The sequence below is a fragment of the Mobula hypostoma genome, chromosome 4, assembly GCF_963921235.1.
Source record: "Mobula hypostoma chromosome 4, sMobHyp1.1, whole genome shotgun sequence".
Classification (NCBI taxonomy): Eukaryota; Metazoa; Chordata; class Chondrichthyes; order Myliobatiformes; family Myliobatidae; genus Mobula; species Mobula hypostoma.
The window spans coordinates 121,649,325-121,671,986 of record NC_086100.1 but is presented as its reverse complement, the minus strand read 5'-3'; the positions used below and the strand labels follow the sequence as shown (position 1 = coordinate 121,671,986).

The following is a 22,662-nucleotide window of genomic DNA, read 5'->3' as shown; positions in this document are numbered from 1 at the left end:
GTGGAGAATCGAACTCTCCACCTACAACTATGACATCATGTGCAGGCCTAGGAGGCTCAATGAGCCCTCCGATGCCCTATCCCGGGGAACATGCGCCAGCGCGCAGATCGACCGGCTATACGCCCTACATGTCAATCTTTGCCACCTGGCTTTTCCATTTCGTGAAAGCCTGGAACCTGCCTTACTCCCTTGAGGAGATCAGGACGATGACCAGGGACTGTGAAGTCTGCGCAGAGTGCAAACCGCACTTCTACCGACCCGAAAAGGCACAACTCATCAAGGCCGCCCGCCCCTTTGAGCGACTGAATGTTGACTTTAAGGGCCCCCTTCCCTCCACCGAACACAATGTGTACTTTCTTAACGTTATCGACGAGTACTCGCGGTTCCCCTTCGCCATCCCCTGCCCCGACACCACTACCACGTCAGTTATAAAAGCCCTGCGCAAGCTCTTCACTCTGTTCGGATACCCATGCTATATCCACAGTGACAGAGGGTTTATGAGTGACGAGCTGCGCCAATACCTACTGGCTAGGGGAATTGCAACTAGTAGGACCACGAGCTATAATCCCCGGGGGAATGGACAGGTGGAGAAGGAGAATCGCCTAGTGTGGAAAGCCACACTCTTAGCCCTCAGGTCAAAGGGACTGCCGGTCTCTCACTGGCAGGAGGTCTTCCCGAGGCACTCCACTCCATCCGCTCCCTGTTATGCATGGCCACCAATGCCACCCCTCATGAGCGGCTCTTTTCATTTCCCAGAAAGTCGACCACTGGGACCACCCTACCAACTTGGCTGATGTCCCCGGGGCCAGTGCTGCTCCGGAAACTTGCGAGGAGCAATAAATACTCCCCGATGGTCAAGAGGGTTCACTTACTTCACGCGAACCCCCAGTATGCCTATGTGGTTTTACCTGATGGGCGGGAGGATACGGTCTCCATCTGTGACCTGGCGCCCGCAGGAGCACTGGGCCCCTACCCTGAACACTCTGTGGTGACTATTAACCCCGTACCCACTGATGTATGTACCCACGAGACACCGCGCACTCCAAACCCTACACAGATACCACACGACACTCCCATACCGGCCGCGACGCACATGCACGAGGGATTAACAGCGCCTAACGTGCTGACACCTCAAGTCAGGCCGGAGCCAGTACAACCACCATCGCCGGTGCAATCACCACCGGTGCTATGTAGATCACAGCGACGGACTCGACCGCCTGATAGACTTGACCTGTAAATATACTTGTTTTAAATATTGTCAGTCACTTCACCCCGCGGACTCTTTTTAAAAAAAAAGGAGGGGTGAATGTGGTAAACCATATATATGTTGTAACTGAGTTACCTGTCTGGACACGCCCCTCTGCTGACTGCCCCTGTGGCTCCTCTCACAGAGTCCTGTATAAAGGTGTTCGCCTTGCCCCTCCCCCTCATTCCAGGAGCAGACACTCACTGTGGAGGTCGTATTGTACAGCGAATAAAAGCCTTTCAGTATTTTACCCAACTTCAGTCTTTTGGAGTTATTGAAGGTGCTTCAGATAGATCAGCAGATGGATCAGCTTGCCATGCTCTGTTCCAGATACCCTCTTCTTCTTCTTCTCTCCTTTGGCTGTCCATCGATTTTCGATGTTAACTGAGGCCTGGGCAAGGTTGTATGGAAGACTGGCGGTTGCCTATGCTGCAAGTCTCCCCTCTCCACACCACCAATGTTGTCCAAGGGAAGGGCACTAGGACCCATAGAGCTTGGTACCGGTGTCGTCGCAGAGCAATGTATGGTTAAGTGCTTTGCTCAAGGACATAACACGCTGCCTCAGCCAAGGCTCGAACTAGCGATGTTCAGATCACTAGACCGACGCCTTAACCACTTGGCCATGCCGACACATCCAGAAGAAAGGTGTCCAGAGCTGTTAGAACCACTTCTTGAGTCGCAGAGTCAACTCCTACAACCACCATGGAAGAGACCCCAGAACCTTATATATAAAACGTTGAGATACATTCTCTATTGAGTTGGAGTTTGTAGCTAAGCAGGGAGGAGTGTTGTGTATTTAATACTTCAATAATACTTGAGAAATAGTGTAAATATATTGTTTGATTAAGCATTCTTTGTTGTTTAGGTAATTCATTACATGAAAAATTACATGAATGGCATAAGTCATTATACCACCACGTCATAAGTGTGTTCACCTGACTAAAAGTAAAAACAAGGTTTACATGCATCTCTTGGGCTCCCTTGTTTTTCTTTCAATTAGTTTGTATGCTTTTCAGTTACAAAACACTTGGAATACTGACCCACCTAGCAAACGTTACATGCTTGACCTTAACTAAAAGTCCAAGGAGCAATGTGTTGTGGTTATTCAGTACATTGTTCTCTCTTTAATGAGGTACTCCTTGTGTGAATGCCTTGTGCTTTCGAGCTACTTTAAAAGCAGGTACTTAGTCATCCATCACTTTGGCAATACATCCTTATCAATAACTTTGAAATGCTTAATCCTTGATACTAAATCCTACTAAATGTCTATGGTAGAGGCACTCAGATAGACAGCTGAACAGGCAAGGGGATTGATGGATATAGACCACGTGCAGTTTAAATTGGCATCCTGGTTGGCACAGAAACTACAGGCCAAAGGGCCTTCCTGGGCGGCACTGCTCAGTGCTCTATGTTCTTACAATTCATCTCTTACCACAAGGTGGCACTTGACGGTTCAACATCTCTTACAACCTTATCTGGGCAAGTGTTTTGTTTTCAACATTTGATATAGCGCACACAATTCTAGACATAATATGTCCATACAAATTTACATTTATTAGTGTCCATGCAACTTAAACCATAAACTGTTGTGCAGTCAGCTTTAGTTTCCAATCCAACAAACTATTTACTCCAGCCTGACTTCTGCAAATAGTTTTGGTCAGCCAGCTTTTCTCAGATGTGGTCACCACTTGTTGCTTGCCGTAATGTTAGGCTGTAGTGTCCTTGTTCTGCAGCAGAAGCTGTGACGCATTCTCTGTCAGTTCTTCATTGACTTTGGACTGACTTCCTTAGATGAGGTTGCTCCCTGCCATCTTCCTTGTCTTTGCCTCAAATTGTAAGCCATGATAATTTTCTGATTACTGTAGCTTTCTGCGTCTTTGTTGTGTTACAATCAAATTCTTACCACATCTCCCGGTTTAAACAGTGACATCTCTTTAGCTGTCCTATTCTAGTTGTAAATTTATTTATTTTTCTTTCATTCCTCTTGTAATTCCAGCCAGAATTTTAGGCTTCGGCAACTTTGCCCTGCTGTTCTGGTTCAGTGATTCATCAGTCCCTAGGTTGGATCAGAGATGAACACTGGCACCCCATGTATCGAGACACCAAAATGTATAGATTCTCTGGTTCCTGATTTACCACTCAGGATGTATTTCTGAGCACAAGAGTGGCAGCTGAAATAGCTCCAGAACAATTTACTATATTACTTTATCTGTATGAAGATACATTCCCTGTAGTGTTGACTGATAAGTGGGAGCTTCATTATAAAAAAACAAAGGCCCTGCCAGTATTATTTGAATTGGTAAATTTGTAAATTAGTTTATTATTGAGATTAAATAAAGAAATAATTAATTAAATAATTTACTAAAGAAATTTGGCCTGCCCTAAAACCCTCACTAATTCTTATAGCTGCACCGTATAAAGCATTCTTCTAGGGTGCATCACAACCTGGTATGGAAGTTGTCCTGTCCAAGATCGGAAGAAGCTGCAGAAGATCATGAACATGGCACAGCATATCACACAAACCAATCTTCCGTCCTTGGACTCACTTTACACCGCACGCTGTTGGAGCAGTGCTGCCAGGATAATCAAGGACACGACCCACCTAGCCAACAGACTTTTTGTCCCTCTTCTCTCCGGGAGGTTCAGGAGCTTGAAGACTCGTACAGCCAGATTTCGGAACAGCTTCTTTCCAACTGTGATAAGACTGCTAAACGGATCCTGACCCGGATCTGGGCCGTACCCTCCAAATATCCGGACCTGCCTCTCAGTTTTTTTGCACTACCTTACTTTCCATTTTTCTATTTTCTATTTATGATTTATAATTTAAATTTTTAATATTTACTATCGATCTGTAACCCAGGGAGCAGGTTACAGATCGATAGTAAATATTAAAAATTTAAATCATATATCGCTATGATGATTATACATTCTAGTATCAATTGTTTGGCAACAATAAAGTATAAAGTACAAGTATAAAGTATAAGTATTGTCACATGTACAGAGGAAAATCTTGTATTCTGTTAATACAAATCAATTCATTACAACAGAGCATTGAGGTCATGCAAGATAAAATAACAGAGTGTAGGATAAAGTGTTACAGTTACAGAGAAAGTGCAATGCAGGTAAACAATAAGGTGTAAGGTCATACTGAGGTGGACTGTCAGGGCAAGCATCTACCTTAGGTATTAGGAAACCATTCAATAGTTTTATAACAGTGGGATAGAAGTTATCCTTGAGCCTGGTGGCTTGGGTAGAAATATTTTTCAGGCTTCTAGATCGTGTGTTTATTAAACTGACAGTGTTAAGGATGCATACAGCTCCTCTCCCCTCCCCCCACTGGGAAGGTCAGATCACAACCTGGTGCATCTAAAACCCTGCTACGTGCCTCTGGTGAAGAGTAAACCTGCAACCTTGAGGACAGTGAGAAAATAGTCGGAGGAGACTTATGAGGCGCTCCAGGGTTGTTTTGAGGTGACAGACTGGCAGGCACTCTGTGATCCACATGGAGAGGATATTGATGGGCTCACAGAGTGCATCACTGATTACATTAACTGCTGTGTGGACTGCAATGTTCCGACAAGAACTGTCCTTTGTTATTCAAATAACAAGCCATGGGTGACAAAGGACATTAAGGACATCCTGAACGCTAAAAAGAGGGCGTTTAGAGATGGAAATAGGGAGGAGCTGAGGGCAATACAGAGGGACCTGAAAGCCAGGATCAGGGAGGCTAAAGACTGGTACAGGAGGAAGCTTGAGTGGAAACTGCAGCAGAACAACATGAGAGAGTTCTGGAGGAGGATGAGGACCATCACTGGGTTCCGGCAAACGAGCAACAGAGCAGCGGAAGGCAGTGTGGACAGGGCCAATGAACTTAACCTGTTCTTTAACAGATTTGACATTGTGACCCCTGCCCATCCTACACATGAGCCATCTGTTGTCGGCCCCCAACCAACACATATTCCACTCTCCCTTCCTACCCCTCCTCACAGTCCCCCACCCTGCTCTCATGACTATATCCCTTCCCCACACGAAACCACCATAGTGGGCTTCACAGCTGAACAGGTGAGAAGACAGCTGAAACGTCTCAACCTAAGCAAGGCTGCAGGACCGGATGGTGTCAGTACCAGGGTGCTCAAAGCCTGTGCCCCTCAGCTATGTGGAGTACTTCCTCATGTCTTCAACCTGAGCCTGAGGCTCCGGAGGGCTCCTGTACTGTGGAAGATGTCCTGCCTCGTCCCTGTGCCGAAGACACCGTGCCCCAGCGGCCTCAATGACTACAGACCGGTGGCATTGACCTCCCACATCATGAAGACCCTGGAGAGACTTGTTCTGGAGCTGCTCCAGCCTATGGTCAGGCCACACTTAGATCCCCTTCAGTTCGCCTACCAGTCCCGACTACGAGTTGAGGATGCCATCGTCTACCTGCTGAACTGTGTCTACACCCACCTGGACAAGCCAGCGAGCACTGTGAGGGTCATGTTTTTTGACTTCTCCAGTGCGTTCAACACCATCCGCCCTGCTCTCCTGGGGGAGAAGCTGACAGCGATGCAGGTGGATGCTTCCCTGGTATCATGGATTCTTGATTACCTGACTGGCAGACCACAGTACGTGTGCTTGCAACACTGTGTGTCTGACAGAGTGATCAGCAGCACTGGGGCTCCACAGGGGACTGTCTTGTCTCCCTTTCTCTTCACCATTTACACCTTGGACTTCAACTACTGCACAGAGTCTTGTCATCTTCAGAAGTTTTCTGATGACTCTGCCATAGTTGGATACATCAGCACGGGAGATGAGGCTGAGTACAGGGCTACGGTAGGAAACTTTATCACATGGTGTGAGCTGAATTATCTGCAGCTTAATGTGAAACAGACTAAGGAACTGGTGGTAGACCTGAGGAGAGCTAAGGTACCGGTGACCCCTGTTTCCATCCAGGGGGTCAGTGTGGACATGGTGGAGGATTACAAATACCTGGGGATACGAATTGACAATAAACTGGACTGGTCAAAGAACACTGAGGCTGTCTACAAGAAGGGTCAGAGCCATCTCTATTTCCTGAGGAGACTGAGGTCCTTTAACATCTGCCGGACGATGCTGAGGATGATCTACGAGTCTGTGGTGGCCAGTGCTATCATGTTTGCCGTTGTGTGTTGGGGCAGCAGGCTGCGGGTAGCGGACACCAACAGAATCAACAAACTTATTCGTAAGGCCAGTGATGTTGTGGGGATGGAACTGGACTCTCTGACGGTGATGTCTGAAAAGAGGATGCTGTCTAAGTTGCATGCCATCTTGGACAATGTCTCCCATCCACTACATAGTGTACTGGTTGGGCACAGGAGTACATTCAGCCAGAGACTCATTCCTCTGAGATGCAGCACAGAGCATCATAGGAAGTCATTCCTGCCTGTGGCCATCAAACTTTACAACTCCTCCCTTGGAGGGTCAGACACCCTGAGCCAATAGGCTGGTCCTGGACTTATTTCATAATTTACTGGCATAATTTACGTATTACTATTTAACTATTTATGTTCTATTACTATTTATTATTTATGGTGTAACTGTAATGAAAACCAATTTCCCCCGGGATCAATAAAGTATGACTATGACTATGACTATTATTTATTAAACAGTGCACATATGGTGAGACATAATCCAAAATGAAAAAAGAAGAATTCATGAACATCAGAGAACAGCAGTAGGAAAAGGAAGTGAAGTGAAGAGGCTGGAGGTAGATTGGTGAGGAGTGACTGAGGGGAGTAGTGTTGAAGAGAGTAGTGATGGAGGGAATAGTCATTGAGGGGAGTAGTGATGGAGGGAGTAGTGATGGGGGAGTAGTGATTGGGGGAGTAGTGATGGGGAGTAGTGATTGAGGGGAATAGTGATGGGGGAGTAGTGATTGAGGGGAGTAGTGATGGGGAGTAGTGATTGAGGGGAGTAGTGATGGGGGAGTAGTGATTGAGGGGAGTAGTGATAGGGAGTAGTGATTGACGGGAGTAGTGATGGGGAGTAGAGTTTGAGGGGTGCAGTGATGGGGGAGTAGTGGTGGGAGAGTAGTGATGTGGGGAGTAGTGATTGAGGGGAGTAGTGATGGGGGAGTAATGATTGAGGGGAGTAGTGATTGAGGGGTACAGTGATGGGGGAGTAGTGATTGGGGAGTAGTGATGGGTGAGTAGTGATGGGGGAGTGGTGATCCGGGGAGTAGTGATTGAGGGGAGTAGTTATGATGGGAGTAGTGATGAGGGTCGTGATTGGGGGGTGTTGTGATGGGGGGAGGGGTGTATGTGTGATGATGATCTGGGCTCTGGATCATCCTACGAGGGAGGTGGGCTGGAACATTGTCCTTTGTTTTGGAAGCGATCTGTGGTTAATCACCTTGCCCGTTTATTCCTCTCATACACCATTTCTCTGCAGCTAAAGTTCCTGTCATGCACAATTCTACACTGAGGAAATGTGCCTTCCATTTGGGTCATTCACAGAAAATACCTCCATTTCTCCATGATCTGTATTATGCCTTCCACCAAAATTCATGACATCACGAAGGCAGCGGTGAACCATGGCGATGTTCTGTGGGCTGTGGACAATATTTCTAAATATACCTCTTTTGAATTACTCTCTCTGCCACCTGTAGCATGTAATTTCCCTCTAAGCAATGAACTTTTAAATCAACTTAATGAACTACAAATTTCATGATCATTTGAAGGCCTCAGCAGGCCAGACAGGAATAGCACCTTTAAGCGGACATAGGTTTGTTGCTATGGCTGGAAGCAAGGCAGGAGGGAGGGACGTCAAAGCCAGGCTGAAACACAGAAGGATGAGTCTCCCTCTACCCAGCATCTTGTTGGCAAATGTGCAATCACTAGAGAACAAAACTGAGGAGCTGAGGGGAAACTTACGTCTCGGGAGGGGAATGAGGGACTGTTGTATTCTACGTCTGAGCGAGACTTGGCTGTTTCCTAGCTTTGCAGAACAGCAGACAGACATTAAGACTTCTTGATTTTCTGCATGGACCAAACTGCTGATTCGGAAAAGGCACAAGGTGGAGGTGAGTGCATCATGATAAACTTTCAGTGGTTCTCCGATGTTGCGGTTTTGTCAAACTTGTTTTCCTCCGACCTTGAATGCCTAACAGTCAAATGCCATCCATTCTATTCACCAAGGGCGTTATCCTCCATCATCCTAACCGCAGTTTACATACCACCTGCGGCCAACTATAATCAATTGCTTAAGACAACATAATGCCATCTCTAAACAAGAAACAACCAGGTTTGATTGAAGAAAACCCTGTTCAATTACCATTAGAATATAACCTGTAGCACCAATTAGAAGTCCCAACATACTGTTATACTAAGATAAGAATGCCTTCCGTTCAATTCCCAAACCGAATTTTGATAAATTGGATCACCTGGCTCTCCTTTTCCTATCTGCATGCAGGCAGAAGCTAAAGAGAAAAACTCCAGAAATTAGGACAACAAAGAGGTGGTCACAAGAGGCAGAGGACCATCTTTGGGATTGCTTCGAGTCAGTGGACTGGGCTGTGTTCAAGGACTCATCTGTGGATCTGAGTGAATGTACCATCTCATAAGCTTGTGGTTCTGATATTCACCTGCACCCCCTTCCTCAAATCCTAGATTATCACATTATTCTGGCCATAACTTCCAGCAAGCACCTTCATTTAAGCACTGGCAAATTCCTTGTAGATGCACTGATGTTATTGAAGGCCTTCATCATGCTGTATATCTCCTTACTTCCTTTATCTACTGCTTACCTTGATCTTCTGTTGTTTCAATGAGTTATTTGACTACCCATCGAAGATATCAATGACAATTTTACACCCAATATCTAAGCTTTGAACTTGGTTATGAATTTGTGGTCCATAGTGGAATTTATTATTCTTGGATTCTCCATATAGTAGACAAGGATGGGTTTCAGCATGAAGTTTACTGAAGCATTACCCCACTGTCCACCCCGGCAGAACTGTCTTTGACAACCTCAAATACAGAAGGATCTGTATTTCTTCTCTGGTGAAGGATCTTTCTCATTCTTTTCCAAAATGGTCCACCTCTTCTACAAAGAAGATGGTGGCTTTGAGAGTATGGGGCTGCCTGCTGTTCAGCACTGCTGTAAATCAGAGTACCCACTTCTGTGAATGTTTCTATCATTGATTCCTTATTCCACAGAGAGCAGAGATATTCCCACTTTTCACTGGGATCATAAGCTGGCCTAAAAGACATTTGGTGGTGTGTTCAGTCTTCCAATCACCTACATAAAAGGGGCAACAATTCTTATTATTATTTTGCTAAAATATAACAGACATTTTTTGTGAACATTATGCATCCAAAACTGAGCATTTTTATAACTTTGATTGCTTTGTATGCTTTGATTGTTCAGGAGATTGTGGTGAGGCTGTAAAGGCTGTGTGGAAAAGGTCATATTAATAGGCTTGCTGTTGGATTAGCTGAAGTCTCTGTAAGGACATCATGGGCATTTGGGTTTAAGTGCTAATGTTAAGCAAGGGGAATAACATGGCTTGTTGTGAAATGTTGTATTAAATATTCTGTATTATCTATGATCAAAGTTTTTTTTATGGATGAAATATATTTTAAAATAAAAATGAACCGAGTTTAATCATAAAACTTCTCTGCATCGTTGAGAATTAACTATTGCTAAACGTAAAGCTTTGTAATGGAATCCACAGATATTCTTTATGCATGTTGCTATTTTTCATCGACTTCTCTAGATTTGTTGGTAGGCAGTTCATAAAACAGAAACTTGGGCCTGGTATTTTTTTCCTCATGACAATCAACTGTCTTCTTTCAAGAGTGGTCCTCCAAAAGACATATACAGTAAACGCAGGGGTTATGGTGTTCATTGTTTGGGGTTGGCAGCGGTTGGGACCTGGTGGGGCAGCAGTACACTGGAGATGTCAGAAGACAGCGGCTAATACATTGTAACTGTATGTCACTATCACTGACCTCATTCACTCTGGAGAACTCCCAACCACTACCACCAAACCTATAGTTCTATTACCCCGCAGTTCCCACACCTATTCCTACCCAAGATCACAAACCCGACTGTCCAGGAAGGCCTACTGTCTATTCCTGCCTTACTGAACTTGTGTCTTCGTATCTCAATTCTATTCCATCCCCTTTGGTTCAGTCCTTTTCCACCTACATCCACAACACATCTCATGCCCTCGATTCCCTCGGTAACTTTCAATTCCCTGGCCCTGACCGCCTCATGTTCACCATGGATGTCCAGTGCCTACACCTACTCCCCATCAGGAAGGCCTCAAAGCCCTCCACTTCTTTCTTGAGAGAAGAACCAACCAATCTCCCTCCACCACCACCCTCCTCCGCCCGGCACAACTGGTCCTCACCCTAAACAATTTTTCCTTTGGCTCCTCTCACTTTCTCCAACTCGAGGGGTAGCCACGGGCACTTGCATGGGCCCAAGCTGTGCCTCTCTTTGTCGACTATGTACAAAACTCTATGTTCCAAGCCTGCCCCGATTATACTCTCCAACTTTTCCTCCGCTACCTCAATGACTGCATTGGTGCTGCTTCATGCATCCATTCTGAGCTTGTCAATTTCATAAACTTTGTCTCCAGTTTCCACCCTTCCCTCAATTTCACTTGGCCATCTTTGACACCTCCCTCCCCTTCCTTGATTTCCCTGTCTCCATCTCTGGAGGCAAACTGTCAACCGACATCATTTATAAATCTTTTGATACCTATAGTTATCTGGACTGTACCTCCCCCAACACTACCTCCTGTAAAAATTCTGTTTTCTTTTCTCAGTTTCTTCGCCTCTGCTGCATCTACTCTCTGGATGCGGTGCTCCTTTCTAGGATATCAAAGATGTCCTTCTTCTTTAAAAAATGATGTTGCCCTCCCTCTACTATTGATGCAGCCTTCTCCATTTCCCGAACATCCGTGCTCACCCCATCTTCCCGCTGCCATAGTAGTGATAGAGACCCTCTTGTCCTTACCTACCACCCCATCAGCCGCTGCATCCAACACCTTATCCTCCTCAGCTTCCACCACCTCCAAAGGAACCCTACCACTAAGCATATGCTTACCTCCCCCCACACTGTCCACAGGGATCACTCCCTCTGCGATTCCCTTGTCCATTCATCCCTCCCCACTAATCTCCCTCCTGGCACTTATCCCTGCAAGTGGCCTAAGTGCTACACCTGTCCATTCACCATCTCCCTCACCTCCATTCAGGGCCCCAAACAGTCCTTCCAGGTGAGGCAACATTTCACCTGCGAATCCGCTGGGCTCATCTATTGTGTCTGGTGCTCCTGATGTGGCCTCCTCTACATTGGAGAGTCCCATCGCAAAAATGGAGACTGCTTTGTCAAGCACCTCCACTCCATCTGCCACAGGCGGGACTTCCCGGTGGCCAAACATTTTAATTCAGATTCCCATTCCCATTCTGATGTGCCAATCCATAGCCCCCTCTTGTGCCAAAATGGGTCCACCTTCAAGGTGGACGAGCATCACCTTATATTCCGTATGGGTATCCTCCAACCTGTTGGTATGAATATTGATTTCTTCTCCCGGTGAACAAAATTGCTCTCCCCTTCCTTTATTCCCCACTCTGACCTTTTACTTCTTTTCACCTGCCTATCGCTTTCCCCCATGTCCCCTCCTCCTTCCTTTTCTCCTATTATCCAGATTTCTTCTTCTCCAGCCCTTGAATTTTCCCATCCACCTGGCTTCACTTTTTGCCTTCTGGCCAGCCTCTTTCCCCTCCCCACACCATTTAATTCAGACATCCCTTCCTCTTCTCCCCCCCCCCCCCAACTTTCCCGCTCAGTCCTGAAGTAGGGTCTCAGCCTGAAAATTAAGTGTTTACTCTTTCCCATAGGTGCTCTTTGACCTGCTGCGTTCCTCCAGCATTTTGTGTGTGTTGGGAGTGAAGCCAAATCTAAATTGCACAAGGAATCTCTAAAAAGCTGCCCATTCTCCAATAGCTGAGGAATTTTTACATCTTTTAGAGAATGTACTATTTAAAATGAACATGTCTTCACGCATTAACAAAAAAATGTAGATGGCATTGTACAAGGGTTACAATCTCCTGTTTAAAAATTCAATTGCTATTATCATAATTGTGGTGCCAGATATCTAAATGCTGACACTGTGAACTCCACTAAGATTTCAATACATATTTTGGAATGAGTTTTAAAAAAATAGAGAATATCATGATTCAGAAAGAAAGGATTACCAATTTGCAGTGGCATTAAATACAGTAGTCAAGGGAGACATCTTTGTCCTCTTCACAAAGGTCATCGGTATTCACTCTCCTGAGCGTTGGAGGTCACAGATGGACAGTTTTTTTTGTTGCTAGATAATATTCAGTAGAATGCCACCAACATGTGTCACCAAGAGTAAAAGATATTAAGGATATTGAATTCACAATCTGCCCTTTTTGATGTAGAAAACTGAATATGCATTATTCTGGCAATTCAGCCAACAGCAGTGGTGTTGTCAACAAACTTAAATATGGGATTGGAGCTGTGCTTAACCTCACAAGCGTAAAGTGAGTAGAGTTGGGGGGGGGGCGGGCGCTAAGGTGATTTTGGAGCAGAGGTTGCTACCAATCCAAACTGACTGGGGTCTGTAAGTGAGGAAATCGAGGACCCAGTTGCACAAGGAGGTAAAGAAATCTTAGGTCTTATTGATTAGTTTTGAGAAGATGATAGTGTTGAATGCCAAGCTGTAGTCTATGAAGAGCATCCTGCTGATTGCATCTGCACTGTCCAGATATTCCAGGCTCATTCACTGCATGACTCCTAGATATACAATCTCTATCAAAACCCACTTCATTTCTCATAAAACTGTATCAGATTAAAGTTAGAGGGATACAAAATTATGAGGGGAAAAGATAGGGTAAATGCAAATAGGCTTTTTGCACTGAGGTTGGGTAGGACTAGAACTAGAGGCCATAGGTTAAGGGTGAAAGAGGAACATAAGGGGGAACTTCTTCCCTCAGGGGGTAATGAGAGTGTGGAATGAGATGCCAGCAGATGTGGTGGATGCGATTTGAACATTTAGGAGAAGCTTGGATAGGTACATGGATGGGAGGGCTATAGTACAGGTGCAGGTTGATGGGACTTGGCAGATTACGAGTTAGGCATTTAGTAGATGTGCCAAAGTGCCTGTTTCTGTGCTGTAGTGTTCAATGCCCTCATGACTTTAAAATATCATAACATCTACAATGTGAACTCAATTTTTCTTTCTCCCTCGATGCTGATGACCTGCTGAGTATTTAAAACTTTCTTCTTTATGTCAAACTTTGAGACACTGCAATTTCAGCTTTCTTTTTATTCTTTACTTTTGTTCACATTTCATATGTTCTCAAAACTGCAATTAATAGGACTTCACCTCACACCTGATCCCTTTGTCTTCTTACGCGGTTCCTTAGCAATGATGATCAATTGTTTCCTCTCTTAGTTTTGTGTGTTCTGAGGTGACTGGTGAGGCAAGCTGTGCTTGGGAGCTGGATGGTATGCTCCTGTAGTTTACTCAGAGCTTACATAAGACCTTTAAACTTAGGAGCAGAATTAGGCCATTCAGTCCATCAAGTCTGCTCCACTATTCCATCATGGCTGATTTTTTTTATCCCTCTCATCCCCATTTTTCTGCCTTCTCCCTGTAACCTTTGATGACCTTACTAATCAAGAACCTATCAATCTCCTCTTTAAATATACCCAATGATTTGGCCTCTACAGCTGTCTGTGGCAATGAATTCCACAGATTCAACACCCTCCAGCTAAAAAAAATTCCTCCTCATCTCTCTTCTAAAAGGATGTCCTATTCTAGGCTACACCCTCTGGCCCTTGATTCCACCACTATAGTAAAATCCTCTCCACTCACACTCTATATAGGCCTTTCAATATTCAATAGGTTTAAATGAGACCTCCCCTCATTCTTCTAAACTCCCATGAGTAGAAGCCCGGAGCAAGCAAACACTCCTCATGCTTAACACTCTCAGTCCTGGGATCAACCTTCTCTGGAGCATCTCCAGTGGCAGCACATCCCTTCGTACTCTTTCCAAACTCATCTGTAAGGCCAGTGATGTTGTGGGGATGGAACTGAACTCTCTGACGGTGGTGTCTGAAAAGAGGATGCTGTCTAAGTTGCATGCCATCTTGGTCAATGTCTCCCATTCACTACATAATGTACTGGTTGGGCACAGGAGTACATTCAGCCAGAGACTCATTCCACCGAGATGCAACACAGAGCGTCATAGGAAGTCATTCCCGCCTGTGGCCATCAAACTTTACAACTCCTCCCTTGGAGGGTCAGACACCCTGAGCCAATAGGCTGGTCCTGGACTTATTTCCTGGCATAATTTACATATTACTATTTAACTATTTATGGTTTTATTACTATTTAATTATTTATGGTGCAACTGTAATGAAAACCAATTTCCCCCGGGATCAATAAAGTATGACTATGACTATGACTATGACAATGACTGTAAGGGGGACTAAAAGTGTTCACTATACTCCAAGTGAAGTCTGACCAATGCCTTATAAAGTGTGCTGCTACTAGCAACAATATAATCTCAAATGCCTGCTCTCTATTTCAAGCAATCAAGAGTCAGAGACTTCCAGGAGTTATTGGGAATGTTGCAATTTTTAAGGAGTTTTGAGAATTCTTTTTAAGCTTTTGCTCTGAGTGCCTGGTAATGTATTACTGAGACAACTCTCGGTGTAGAGAGTCTGATTTCAGACATGGAATTGAGTTACATTCCGATGGAATTGAATGTAATTAGTACTGGAGACATTGTTCTGGAAGAAGACACTGACGTTGATTCACTTATGCCATTAATGGACTTAGAGAATTTTGTAGGGTTAACATAGTACCTTTTCCATACTTTGAAAGCTTGCTGTAGATAATCCAGGTTTCAGAAGACCTATGCTGCCAGGAACAGCAAGCATTTTATACCAGACTTGGGGCCCTTTCCTTCAAAGAATCAAAAGCTTTGCTATCACACTGAAAGAGGCAGTGCATACTTTTGCTGCTGTCTACATTTACTGGGAGGTAGCTCCTAAAGTATGGGAATTGGTCCATATTTTCAACGGCCACATCATGCATGCATCTTTGCTCTGCAAAGTTGTGAACAGCAGGAAAAGGTCAGTTTGAGGACTGTTTTGTAACGGATATTGTGTAAGATACATTATCTTGTATGCTTTAGTGAATGTGTCATTGATGGTGTGACTGACTTCCAAATGCATGGTACACAAGATCACAAGACAAAGGAGTAGAAGTAGGCCATTCGGCTCATTAAGTCTGCTTCGCCACTCCACCATGAGCTAAACTATTCTCCCATCTAGTTCCAATTTCCGGCTTTTTCCCCATATCCCTTGATATCCTGACTAATTAGATACCTATCAATCTCCTCCTTAAGCACCCTCAATGATCGGGCCTCCACAGCTGTACGTGGCAACGAATTCCATAAATCCATGACCCTCTGGCTAAAAAAATTTCTCCTCATCTCTGTTTTAAATGGGTACCCTCTAATTCTGAGACTGTGTCCTCTTGTCCTGGGCTCACCCACCAAGAGAAACTGCCTTTCCACATCTACTCTGTCCAACCCTTTCAACATTCGAAATGTTTCTATGAGATCCCCTCTCATTCTTCTATACTCTAATGAATACAATCCAAGAGCTGACAAACGCTCCTCATATGTTAGCCCCTGCATTCCAGGAATCATCCTCGTAAATCTTCCCTGAACTCTCTCCAAGATCAGAACATCCCTTCTAAGATAGGGGGCCCAAAACTGCACACAGTATTCCAAATGAGGTCTCACCAGTGCCCCATAAAGCCTCATCAACACCTCCTTACTCTTATACACTATTCCTCTTGAAATGAATGCCAACATAGCATTCGCTTTCCTTACTGCTGACCCAACCTGGCGTTTAACCTTTAGGGTATCCTGCACAAGGACCCCCAAGTCCCTTTGCACTTCCGATTTTTGAATTTTCTCCCCATCTAAATAATAATCTGCCTGATTATTTCTTCTTCCAAAATGTACAACCATACATTTCTCAACATTGTATCTCATCTGCCATTTCTTTGCCCACTCGATTTCCCCCGGGATCAATAAAGTATGACTATGACTCTCCTAGACTGACCAAGTCTCTCTGCAACCTTTCCATTTCTTCAACACTTCCTGCTCCTCCACCTGTCTTAGTGTCATCCGTAAACTTAGTAGCAAAATCATTTAATCCATAATCTAAATCATTGATATACATTGTAAAAAGAAGCGGCCCCAACTCTGCTTTTATACACAAGCATTTCCTGTTTACTGCAGCTCCACCTCTGAGATTGGAGTGACTTTGGTTCTGGAGCAGAGATGATGTAGGTGGAGCAGTTTCGTATCAGTTCTTGTAAGTGAGCTCTCTTCCACTGGAAATCTTGTTGCAAGTGAGACGAGGTGTAGCCCTGGAGCAAGAGAGATTGAAAAATGTGTTGGAGCAATGACACAGTCTTCCCTTATATGTGTCTGGAATTATATTGAACCTGTTGAGAAATTACTTGTTGGGATCATATTTATTCCAGTTTAAGGTGGCGCTACTGAAGGTGTACGTCAGGTCACTAGTATTCGAAAGGCAAAAAACTCAACTAAAAACATTATTAATAACACCTTTTCTGAAGTAAATTGTGGTAAACTATCACCGCCAACAATGAAGAGGTGAGCGGGAAGGTGAAGTTGATTGGAGGGATGAGCCATGCTGGTAGCATTGCAAAGTTGATGCGTAATGTGTTTGAGGTGGGGTCGCAGATGGAGTTGAAGTGAGCGATTCGGAGGGGTTGAGAATGGCTTCAGGCTGGGCAGCAGGATCTAGGCCCAGAGCATATTACTGCGCCGGGGCCCAAAATAGACTGGAAAGACAGGGCGTAGGGACCGGAAGCAAGGGTCAGGCTGATTTCGCTCACTGTCTCTCCATGGCACTGAGGCTGTGAGACTGCCCGGCTGCTGTGCTTCATGCCTGCAATCTTCGTGGTGGCTTGCCCCACTAATATGACCAACTGAGACCAAGGCTTTGGGCCTACTCCAGGCTGTTCTGGGGAGTCGGATCTAAGGACCTAATTTGGTTCAGAATGCTGTTGCTCGCTTCTACTATTTGCACAAAATTTGTGTTTTTTTTTCTTTCTCTGCACATTGGTTGTTGGTCTTTCTTTTGCAAATTGGGTTCTTTCCGGTTTCTTGCTTCGTGGCAGCCTGTAAGTAGACATATCTCAAGGTGGTATAATTTATGCATACTTCAATGATAAATATACTTTGAATTGAATCATAAAGCAGATGTGTAATGGAGTTGAATTTCTGCCAGTAGCCAAATTTGAGGAGGATGTTTCATAGACCCTCATTTAGAGTCTAAGGTTTTAGTGAAGTTAAAAAAAACACCATGAACACGAGGAAGTCTACAGATGCTGGAAATCCAAAGTAATACCCAGAAAATGCTGGAGGAACTCAGCAGGTCAGGCAGCATTGATGGAAATAAATAAACAGTTTACGTTTTGGTATGAGAATTCTTCAGTGACTTTAAAACACCATGTATTGTTGTTGGTGGTTTACCTCCTGCATTTCTCCTGGAGTTATCATGCCCACTGTGCCTCGAGTGGAAGGAGTCTATTTTTGTGATCCAGCAAGCATCGTCATCACCAATTGCCATTCGCTTTCTTTTGATCTCCACCCTGTAATGAAAGGTCATACCCAAAAAAGGAAATATTTGCCTGGGAGGAAGTGCGGCAAAAAAATTCCTCAAATAATTTTTGGGATTGCAGGTATGTCAAACAAAGCGAGATACACTGGCCTGTTGTCGCCATTCTCCAGAGTTCGGGAAAACGATACCTCACTGAACATTCTCCGAGTACTGTGTGGGAAGCACGTTCCCCAAATTGATGAATGCAGAATTATGGTTCATATTTTAAAAATAAGAGGCAAAATTCTCTACGCTGAGTGCTTTGGATCTGACTAAATGATCTAATTCAAAATCGAATTTGATAAACTTTTGGTTAGCAGAGGTATACATGGGCTCGGGCAAGAATGTGAATGGTGTATAGGCTCTAGGTCGAATGGTTAATTGTTGCTTCTATTTCTTTCGCTCTCTAACCTGCCCTACTAAGTACTGCTACCCATCCCACTATACTTAGGGAGAAGAAAACGGAGCCGATTCCAATCTAATTTCTCTTAACTAATTATACACGTTCATTCCGCGAAGCACACTGGGTTCTGTAGTTCTGCGTCACCTGACGGCTGCGCAGTTGTCTTAGAAGCCAGACTACATCACCCAAAATCCTCCACGTCAAAACAAATGAAGGCAGTGTTGTGGGGTCTTCTACGGAGAATAGTCGATTTGGATGTTTGTCTTGCAGTGCGAGGTTGACGTTCAGGTTCTCAGGGGTTTCTCCCAGTTGATGCAACCATGTTTCTGTTCACAACGTGAGGCTGCAGCTTGAAATGGAGAGAGGCGGTGGCGTTGGGAAAGGCAAACGCTGCGAGGCCGCGGAGCGCGGTAGCGCCTCCAGTCCCGGCGAAGTTCAGCTGGATGGATTCTTAGGGAGCCAAGGTCTTTATCGAAAGCGGATTGCTAAGGATGGCTCCTGCCTTTTTAGAGCTGTTGCAGAACAGGTATGGAGCACACCTTAATAAAGTAAAAGCGTCTGGCAATCATAATGCATGTCTTAAAATTTCGGCAGCTAAATAATTGCATAAGTGCAAACCGGAAGAAAATATTACTTGGATTTCTTTTCTCTGGAAACACTGCTTATTTTGTCTGTTCTGTAGAAACAAATATAATGCAATTACTTCCCTTAAAGGCAATATTATTTTTTACTAGGTAATTATATTTGTTAACTTTCCAATACTGGATAAAAGCCTATCAAAAATCAAGAGCCTGAATTCTTTAGCGCCTTCACAACCAGAACATTTACCAAAGGGCTGTGACATAGAGTATATCAGCGGGTATACTTTAAGACTATGTCCTGCACTCTTTGTGGTGTAGCTTGCAGTGCGGGCAAGGGCTTTGAGTATCTGGGATTTTGGTTAGCGCAGTAGTGGAAAAAGATTGCAAAGGAGCAGAGAAACAAACCTTGGAGAAGAGGACAAAAAAAAGTAAGAGACCATGTTAAGTTTGACTTTAAGAGTTTTAATTACAACAGACTGCTGGCCAAAACAAGACTTAATAATTGCCTAAACACGAGGAATTCTGCAGATGCTGGTGATCAAGCAACACACATCAAAGTTGCTGGTGATGGCATCAACATTGACTTCTCTAACGCTAATGCTGCACCTCCCCCTCGTACCCCATCCGTTATTTATTTATATACACACATTCTTTCTCTCTCTCCTTTTTCTCCCTCTGTTCCTCTGACTATACCCCTTGTCCATCCTCTGGGTTCTCTCCCCCCCCTTCTCCCTGGGCCTCCTGTCCCATGATCCTCTCATACTCCTTTGCCAATCATCTGTCCAGCTCTTGGCTCCATCCCTCCCCCTCCTGTCTTCTCCTATCATTTTGGATCTCCCCCTCCCCCTCCCACTTTCAAATCTCTTACTAACTCTTCCTTCAGTTAGTCCTGACGAAGGGTCTCGGCCCGAAACGTGGACTGTACCTCTTCCTAGAGATGCTGCCTGGCCTGCTGTGTTCACCACTAAATAATTGCCCTCCTCCTCTATTCCCCACTCTGGGCCTTTTACCTCTTCACCTACCTATCAGCCCGCCCCCCCCCCCCAGTTGGAGTGGAAAGAACCTGATAGGAGAGGAGAGTGGATCGTAGGAGAAAGAGAAGGGGACCCAGGGGTGAATAGAGGGAGAGGGGAGGAATAATTCTTTTACCGGATGAAGAAAGCAATGTTCATGCCATTAGGTTGGAGACTACCAAGATGGAATGCAAGGTGTTGTTCCTCCACACTAAGTGTGGCCTCACCTTGGTACAAAAGGAGGCCGTGGACCAACATGTTGGAGTGGGAATGGGAATTGTATGTGTCTGGGTACGTCTTGTGATTCAACTGGATCAGACCTGTGCTGTGCAGAGCATGGAGATCACTGATGGCAGGGATGTGGTCGCCTGAATGTGGGGTGGATACTTGGTAAAACTGGAGTAGGCAAAGGTGTTTGACAGAATATTGGACGCGTATGTGATGAATTGCACAATATGCAGTCTGCAGAAGGTATCTTGTATACCAGCTGTGCAGTCCAAGTTAATGAGTAGGGATATAAAAACTTCATGTTTAAATCTGGAAGTGAGAGTTTGCAGCCTGTTTGCACTAGTCTGTAGGCCAGAGTCAGTTATAGTGTTGTTCATCGGCATCTCATCAAATGATTCTTTGTCCCTTTTGCTGTCAGGTCTAATGTGACTTGTTCACATTGGGTGTACGTCAAGGACTGGGTGGAGTGCACTGCTGATGTGAAGTAGAAACTGGGAATGCAAGAACGAGTTTCCTTTTAATTGTGGAAATGAACTTGGTCTCAGAGTTGATGTACGTGACACTGAAGTCAGCCCCTACCCTGTAACTGCACTTTTGCTGTCACCCATTTCATCTGTAGATCCAAAATGGAGGCACACTTCGGGATGCAATAAACATGTATCCAGAGAATGGGCGCATTTATCATTCCCCTACCCACTCCTGAACTGTCCTACCACCCCCAATTCATGTGGTCTTTGTATGGTCACATCAACCTGGGCTGGACATACCAAGCATCACCCTCTGAGTTTCAAAAAGAAACTGCATTGTTTAATTATGTTTCAGCAGTCTCAATGGAAATTAGAGAACCTTTTTACTGAAAGATCTTTCAATACATATTCCTCCAATTCCAACTCTTAAATTACACTCCCTGGTGCTTAAATTGTTTGTTTGAAAGAAGGAGCAAACTCATTAGATTAAAAAGGGAACAACTGGTTAGAGTGCACCAATGTTAGGAAGTGAATTTTCAAGTTACTGGTTCACAATGGAGTTCAAATGTATAGAGTTTCCTTATAATTAAGTTTATATTTTTTTCTAACATAAATAACGAGTATGACTATATTAGTAATAAATGCACTGGAGAATTTATAAATTAATGCTTCCCTGCTTATAGGTTTCTGCCAGTCAGACCACTTTGAATGGTGGCATTTCTGTTTGACAACATTCGTTATGTATTTGTGTGAGGATTGATCATCTGTTATCCAATTACTATTTAACGGTGATGACAAGGTATTTTTAAATGAACCCCAGATGGGTACTGACCTGTTGAAGTGTAACAAGATATTCAAGCCTTTTTTTAAAAAAAAGGGCAGTGAAGAATGGCAAAATTTTAAAAAAACAGTTCAGCGTGTGCAGAGATAGTCGAGCTTTTTTTAAAAAAAGGCAGAAAGCGGAAGAATTCACAGGTTCATAAACAGTGAGTACTGGGTGATAATCATTAACAAAAACAGAAGTGGTTGGCTACATCAGAAAGATTGCTGCACTTGATTACATAACAGTAACTGGATTTTATATACTGAATGGATTTAATAGTATTTTGAAGTCAATGAAATAGCCAATGAGAAATGAGTACCAGATTTGCTGAGCATGTTGGGTTTAAAGGTAACACACATAAAAATTGCTGGTGAACGCAGCAGGCCAGACAGTATCTTTAGGAAGAGGTTCACTCGATGTTTTGGGCCAAGACCCTTCGTCAGAACTAACTGAAGGAAGAGATAGTTAGAGAATCTCTTATTATCTCTTTCAGTTAGTCCTGATGAAGGGTCTCCGCCCGAAACGGCGACTGTACCTCTTCCTAGAGATGCTGCCTGGCCTGCTGCGTTCACCAGCAATTTTTATGTGTGTTGCTTGAAATTCCAACATCTGCAGATTTCCTTGTGTTTGGGTTTAAAGGTATACAGTTTTCTTCGAAGTTTCACTGCTCCAACCAAACAAACTGAAATGAGCTTGGCTGATATTGTAAGAGTAATGTAGGAACATTTAGAGCCAAAACCATTGAGAAATTGTTTACTTTGTGGAATCTTACACAGAACATAGAAATCTACAGCACATTACAGGCGCTTCGGCCCACAATGTTGTGCTGACCATGTAACCTACTCTAGAAACTGCCTAGAATTTCCCTTATGCGTAGCCCTCTATTTTTCTAAGCTCCATGTACTTATCAAAGAAGCTGTTAAAAGACCCTATTGTATCCACTTTCACCACTGCCGCAGGCAGTGCATTCCATGCACCTACCACTCTCTGTGTGAAAAGCTTACCCCTGACATCCCCTTGGTACCTATTTCCAAGCACCTTAAAACTATTCCCCCTTCTATTGGCCATTTCATCCCTGGGGAAAAAAGCCTCTGGCTATCCGCACGATCAATGCCCCTCATCATCTTATACACCTCTGTTTGGTTACCTCTCATCCTCCGTCGCTCCAAGGAGAAAAGGCCAAGT

General features: G+C 44.3%; 1 protein-coding gene across 2 annotated transcripts in view; it reads left to right on the top strand.

Annotated features, from left to right (window-relative positions):
* The first annotated feature begins 18,573 nt into the window (after nt 1–18,573).
* Nucleotides 18,574–22,662, top strand: part of otud4 (OTU deubiquitinase 4) — a 72,667-nt gene continuing 68,578 nt past the window's right edge. For both annotated transcript variants that reach the window (XM_063046436.1, XM_063046435.1), the window contains exon 1: nt 18,574–18,891. In XM_063046436.1, coding sequence (XP_062902506.1) covers nt 18,721–18,891 — 171 coding nt within the window. In that variant the 5' untranslated portion in view covers nt 18,574–18,720. The remainder of the gene's footprint in view (nt 18,892–22,662) is intronic.